The sequence below is a fragment of the Myxocyprinus asiaticus genome, chromosome 48 (genome assembly GCF_019703515.2).
Source record: "Myxocyprinus asiaticus isolate MX2 ecotype Aquarium Trade chromosome 48, UBuf_Myxa_2, whole genome shotgun sequence".
NCBI lineage: Eukaryota > Metazoa > Chordata > Actinopteri > Cypriniformes > Catostomidae > Myxocyprinus > Myxocyprinus asiaticus.
The window spans coordinates 20,028,011-20,035,301 of record NC_059391.1 but is presented as its reverse complement, the minus strand read 5'-3'; the positions used below and the strand labels follow the sequence as shown (position 1 = coordinate 20,035,301).

At 38.0% G+C, this 7,291-nt stretch overlaps 1 protein-coding gene across 2 annotated transcripts; it reads left to right on the top strand.

Moving 5' to 3' along the window:
• Nucleotides 1-213: 213 nt before the first annotated feature.
• On the top strand, nt 214-4,690 carry LOC127437789 (carbohydrate sulfotransferase 1-like). Of its 2 annotated transcripts, none has more exons than XM_051692968.1 (2): nt 214-742; nt 1,681-4,689. In XM_051692968.1, the coding sequence occupies exon 2, from the start codon at nt 1,740-1,742 to the stop codon at nt 3,000-3,002; it is 1,263 nt and encodes a 420-aa protein (XP_051548928.1). In that variant the 5' UTR covers nt 214-742; nt 1,681-1,739; the 3' UTR covers nt 3,003-4,689. The 2 variants fall into 2 exon arrangements, with proteins under 2 accessions (XP_051548928.1, XP_051548929.1); XM_051692969.1 differs by having other exon boundaries at nt 215-742; nt 2,087-4,690.
• The last annotated feature ends 2,601 nt before the right edge of the window (nt 4,691-7,291 follow it).

Genomic DNA, 7,291 nt, shown 5'->3' with positions numbered 1-7,291 from the left:
TCATTCAGCACCAGAATCCACCAGCCGGCCATGTCTGGCTCATTTTTACTCGCATATATTCCATGAATTATATTCTCTATATCAAACTGTCGTCAAAAAATGTATCGAAGACCAAAAATGCGCTGAAATTTCCAGACCCCGCGACTTCACCTCATCCAAAACTAACTCCGCTTTCAAAGGCTTCATCATCATCATCGAGCACAGACATGTTCTCAGGGAGGACGAGTAGTGAACCTAATCTGCCTCCCCCCGTGCTGTTTTTTTTTTTTTTTTCTCCTCCTTTGTCAACTGTGGTTTTGAGGGAAGGGGATGAATATTCGTAGAGGGTTTCGTAGGGCTGCCTACCTTCTACTTAATCTGGGACCGTCTGGCACGCCTCTCTTCACTCTTTACCTCACGACGAAAGAAATATTCGTCCGGCGTTACGCTTTTAGTCACAGAGAGATGTCGGAGGATGCGCGTCAATACCTTATTCTTCTCTTTTCTCTCCCACGGAGCCCGTCTTTGAATGTTTTACCCTAAGCATGAATGGGGCTGCTTGAGGATTTACGACCCTTTTCATCGCCGCCGCCGGCGGTTTTTAAGGCAATAAGGAGCCCATCGATATTTAAACACATGAACAAAAAGCGTTAAGTGTCTATGAAGGGCGTTACGGGACTGCTACGCAAAGCCATCGCGGTTTATGGAGATTTTTTTCCTTTTGTTTAAATTTTCGGCATGTTCTCATACAGCTTAATATGAGGCAAGTATATCTAGCTGAACTATTTATTTTACGCTATTTTCAAGTCCATTGGATGCCTTACATTTTCGCGCTGGAATAAACGAAACCAAGTTGGTCGCCGTTTTAGATAGCCGACAGTCAGATATGGTAGCCTACTATTTTTTTGTTATTTCCTACTGAATAATGAGTTGTGTTGCACTGCGGTAAATCGACGCGCTGTCGTCGGCGGCTGCCTTTCAAATCTAGGCATGATGTTTTGTGAGAGACTTCAATTAATGCAGCTCTCTACAGGTGCCTGAACTGGTGCCAGTTTCTGCTAAGATTTAGGAGCCAGTCTACATTCTAGATGTTGGTTTGCATGCACCTTTTTCCCAAGGGAAAAACAAAATACCCTAGGCTTATAAAAGCCTGTAGGAGCTAGTTTAGTTTCTAGAGTTCAGCTGCATTAAAATAAAGAGTGGCAACTTTATCGAATTCTGAGGCAAAGTGCTTGGAGGATTTAAGACAATAGCTATATTTTGAAGGGACATGTACTTTGTGTTGTGTCAGATAAACTAATAATGTGCTTCATGTGGGAACATCTAAATTAACTGGTTTTATTCAAGTCAAATATGACTATTTCTTATGACTGAGTCAACCTCACTAGATTGCATGAAAAGTAAGAAATTATTCCTTAATGTAGCATAGTTTCTCTTTTTACAGTATTTCAGTGCTAGAAATTAACGTTTGACTTGTCTCTACAGTTTAAATATAGACTTGGAAACTACAATAACTGATTTAGTTTACAAAAAGTTAATTTCCTTTACTTTAGACCTTTTGAATGTAAATGGATTTTTCAAAACTGTAATTCATTGTTATACTTTTTATATTTTTCAAAAGCTCCCCATGTCTTACATTATGGTCTGTTTTTTTATTTTTATTTTCATTAGACTCAATCTGAGATCTATTTTATTTCCCAGCTGTGCCTTTGTTGGTAGGATTAAATCAGACTGCATCATCTAAATGAAGTTACCCAGCCATGCAATGTTCCTGGAAGGCTTTGATTCTGCTTGCATTGGTGTCAATAGCGATCCAATACACAGCAATCAGGACTTTCACAGCCAAGCCTTTTCATATGTGCCCGGTTGCTAACCCTTTGAACTGCGGCTTGGGACTGGATGTGGAGCCCTTCGATCGGACGTGTGACGAGTACCCGTATTTCAATTACAATTCCTCCAGGAAGATTCACATCCTCATCTTGGCGACCACCCGAAGCGGCTCGTCTTTCGTTGGACAGCTGTTCAACCAGCACTCAGATGTGTTCTATCTTTTTGAACCAATCTATCACATTCAAACTACCTTAATCCCTCACCTTTCTCCCAGCAGATATGCTGTCGAGCGCAGGGTGATGCTGGGAGCCAGTCGTGACCTTCTGAGAAGCTTGTACAATTGCGACTTGTATTTCTTGGAGAGTTACATCAAACCGCAGCCTGCAAACCACACCACGGACAAACTCTTTCGACGAGGAGCCAGCAAAGCCCTTTGCTCCATGCCGGTCTGTGATGCCTACAGCCCCAGCGATGGCAATATAGACGAGGGGGATTGCGTTCGAAAGTGTGCCTCCCTCAGCTTGACCCTAGCTACCGAATCGTGTCGAGAAAGACGCCATGTGGCCATTAAAACAGTGCGCATACCGGAGGTCAGTGACCTCAAGGCGCTAATCGAAGACCCTCGACTTAACCTGAAAGTGATCCAGCTGGTGAGGGACCCGCGTGGGATATTATCTTCACGGATTGAAACCTTTAGGGACACGTACCGCCTGTGGCGAATCTGGAGAGCCACAGGGCGTAAACCCTACAACTTGGATTTGAGCCAGCTCACAACAGTGTGCGACGACTTCCTGAACTCAGTGTCCACAGGCTTAAGCCGGCCACCGTGGCTTCGGGGAAGGTACATGCTGGTGAGATACGAGGACCTGGCAAGGAACCCACTCCAAAAAACCAAGGAGGTTTACGAATTCCTGGGTCTTTCCATGGAAAAGAGCGTGGTGGACTGGATACACAATAACACTAGAGGCAATAATGATTTGTCAGCAAAGCATAAGTATGGCACATTGAGGGACTCAGCGGCCAATGCGGAAAGCTGGAGGTTGAAACTGTCTCATGACATAGTTGATTACACACAAAATGTTTGTCAGCACATTTTAGACGAACTTGGCTACAAAGCTGTCAACTCCCCCGAGGAGCTGAAAAACTTGTCGCTCTCGCTCATTGAGGACAAAACCTTCATTCCTTTTTTGTAACAAAGGTAACGGTGTGCACGCCCGGCTATTTTTTTACATTTATATTTTTGCCTTAATGTGATTGACATTTGCACTATGAACTGTTTTTGTACTTTGGAGACCCCCCTTGCAGTCACCCTATGATTTTCTGAACAGCACAAGAACCAAAACACTTAGCTGTAAAGAGATCGGAACTTGAACTTTAATGCTCATTATTTATATACTGGAACAGAGCACCACACTATTGACAAAAATTTCTGTATGCTGGTCATTGCTTCGACAAAAGTGAATGTGAAGGACCCAAAAACAATTTTCAAGAAAAGCAGACCTAATGTGGACTGAAATGCTGTCATGTATAATAACAGCCGTGCAATAAAATTGTGAATGTTACAGTCCAGACTATTTCTCAGGTTGTTTCTCAGTGTAAATTATTGACTACCACAATTTGGAATGAAGTTTAAAGGAATATTTCAGTTTCAAGTTTTAAGTTAAACTCAGTCAACAGCATTTGTGGCACAAAATTCATTACCACAAAAATGTATTTTGACTTGTCCTTCCTTTTCTTTAAAAAAAGCAAAAGTCTGGTTACAGTGAGGCAATTACAGTACAACGAAAGTGAATTGGGCCAATCCGTAAATGTTAAAACACTCACTGTTTCAAAAGTATAGTCACAAGATGTAAACAATATGCATGTAAACATGATTTTCTGTGCAAAGTTACATCCAGTTTTACAACAATAAACTCAAAAAAGGCTCCTGTAAAAATGATGATTTAGACAATTTTACAGCTTAAATAATACACAAGTTTTTAAAGTGCTTTTATTAAATTATAAGCATCAAATTTCTGCCATTAAACCCCTTAAATAAACAATTAAAAAAAAAAAAAAAATCTTCCATGGTAAGGAAAAAAAAAATGTAATTTTATTTATTTATTTATTTTTTTTCAAGAAAAGGAGGGAACTTCAAAGTTATCATTAGTCAAAATTATTTTTGTGGTAATCAACTTTATACCACAAATGCTGCTGATTGAGCTTAACTTGTATTGAACATCCCTTCAGGATTGTATATGGTTTGCTTTGCTTTTAGAATGCATAATGAATTTTTTTCAAATAGGGTAACTGAAAGTAAACTTGTGCTCTTATATCTGCTTGTTTTGTTTTGGTTGGTTATGTTTTACAAATAAATTGTAAGAATCAGTTACTACTGTTACAACACAATAATAAGAAGGTTGTTATATCTTGCTAGATGTCATAATTCCACTACAGCGAAACACAATGCTATACAGTTTATAGCATGGAAAAATAATAGTTATATAATTTATATAATATAATATATAATTTTATATAATATAATTTAGAAATTTCCATATGAAATGCATGGTATTATTCATTCTTTAGTGGATCTCCCTTATCATCATATCACTAATTTGTGTCTTTCATTGATTCAGTGCATACAGATATTTAGTGTCCATGGGAAAAATATTTGGCTCAGTGTATGTAAAAGAGATTTTTGCTATTTTTGAATTCTTAATAAATCTAGAAACAGAAATGAGATGCTATCACTTGCAAAACATGGTACACTTTTTATCTAGTGTAGATAACTGAAGACAGACTATTTCTTACATTGTGCCTGCTATAATTTGTGTATGTGACTTTGGCATTGTCACATTGACCTTAATTTGCTTTAATCCTTCTTTGATTTTACATAATCTAGATAATCTGGATTTACATTTAGGTAAGTAAACCAGTGACCAAATTTTGTTTTTGATCCTATCATTGTCTCAATTCCTTACCCTCGTTTGTTTTAAATGGAGGGATTTAAAGTTAAATATACTGGGTTCAAAAAAAGTTAAGCTCAATCGACAGCATTTATGGCATGTTATCACAAAAATTAATTTTAACTTGTCCCTCCTCTTCTTTAAAAAAAGAGCAAAAATATGGGTTACAGTGAGGCACTTACAATGGAAGTGAATGGGGCCGATCTTTAAACCTTAAAATACACACAGTTTTAAAAATATTGGCACAAAATGTAAACAACATGCTTGTTACCATGATTTCAGTGTAATCAACTAACGTCAACTAACCTTTTCTATGTAAAGTTATATCCAATTTAAAAACTTTGCTGCCATGATGACGTAACACCCTGTTATCCAGCAAAAATGGCAATTTAAACAACTTTACAGCTCAAATAATACTCAAGTTATAACAGAAGAATTAATGTTAGTGTTTTTATACAATTATAATATTCACATTTCTTCAAACCCTCCAAAAATTGGCCCCATTCACTTCCATTGTAAGTGCCTCACTGTAATCACGATATTCACCTTTTCTTTTAAATGAACTTGGGACATGCATAATTATTATGCCACAAATGCTGTTGATTGAGTTTAACTTTTAATGAACCCACAATATTCTTTTAAGTTCCCATTTTCAGTTTTAGATCAACTTGAGCAGATCGAACTACTTCTTAAAATGTGGCTATGAAAAAACTGCAAGTATAGATTATTTTTCATTGCTTAAGATGCATCCTCATTGACTTGTCATTTTGGCATTTTGAGTATTCCACAGTTATGTGTCAGAGACATCGCCATCATAACCTCCTACAAGGTGCCATTGTCTGTTTTGTTTTGACCTTTCAGGACATCTAGGAGAAATACACCCCCTTGTGGTTTGAAGAACAGCTAATAATGTCCACTTTTGATTGTTGGGCTGAATTGGAGTGGAAAGTCTCTGATTTAAACAGCTGAGGATCTTTTAGTAGTAACAAAACTTTCAGACACCAAGTTCAGACATAAACTTGTATAGTGACTCTGCTTTTATTTTTATTTTACTGATTGTATTTCTTTAAGTGGTGCTGTGACGGAGAACATGTATAAGTTTTACCTCGAAATGATGGCATTTCCATGTTTACAAAGCAGTTTAAGATAGCTGTTCTTACTAACAGTGGTGCGATTATCAATTGTGCACGCTGCATGTAATTTCATGGAATGAATAATGAGTAAATAATGAGAATTGCCTCCAGTACTGTCTTGGCAAGCATCTTTATGCCTGTGTGCCAACTTAATTTTGATAATTCATGCCCACTACCAATTACACCAGCCAGTAATACCTAATAATACCAGTAATAAAGCCAGTACAGGTGCAGGTCTTTGACTAAATGTGATAGGCCTATGTGATTTTCAACCAACTGATTTTGACTTATTAATGTGTTGAGCTTATGTAAGTCCAAAACTTCTCCACAGGGCTATCAAATACACATCTGTAATTCTAAGAATATATAGGAATATACAGTTGAAGTCAGAAGTTTACATATACCTTAACCAAATACATTTAAACTCAGTTTTTCACAATTCCTGACATTTAATCGTAGAAAATATTCCCTGTCTTAGGTCAGTTAGGATCACTACTTTATTTTAAGAATGTGAAATGTCAGAATAATAGTAGAGAGAATGATTTATTTCAACTTTTATTTCTTTCAACACACTCCCAGTGGGTCAGAAGTTTACACTTTGTTATTATTTTGTAGCATTGCCTTTAAATTGTTTAACTTGGGTCAGACCTTTTGGGTAGCCTTCCACAACCTTATCACAATAAGTTGCTGGATTTTTGGCCCATTCCTCCAGACAGAACTGGTGTAATTGAGTCAGGTTTGTAAGCCTTTTTGCTCGCACACGCTTTATCAGTTCTGCCCACACATTTTCTATCGGATTGAGGTCAGGGCTTTGTGATGGCCACTCCAATACTTTGACTTTGTTGTCCTTAAGCCATTTTGCTACAACTTTGGAGGTATGCTTGGTGTCATTGTCTTTTTGGAAGACCCATTTTTGACCGAGCTTTAACTTCCTGGCTGATGTCTTGAGATGTTACTTCAATATATCCACATACATTTCCTTCCTGATGATGTCATCTATTTTGTGAAATGCACCAGTCCCTCCTGCACCAAAGCACCCCTACAACATGATGCTGCCACCCCCATGCTTCACGGTTGGGATGGTGTTCTTCGGCTTGCAAGCCTCACCCTTTTTCCTCCAAACATAACGATGGTCATTATGGCCAAACAGTTCAATTTTTTTTCATTAGACAAGAGGACATTTCTCCAAAAACTTTGTCTCCATATGCACTTGCAAACTAAAGTCTGACTTTTTTATGGCGGTTTTAGAGCAGTGGCTTCTTCCTTGCTGAGCAACCTTTCAGGTTATGTTGATATAGGACTCGTTTTACTGTGGATATAGATACTTGTCTACATATTTCCTGCAGCATCTTCACAAGGACCTTTGCTGTTGTTCTGGAATTGATTTGCACATTTCGCACC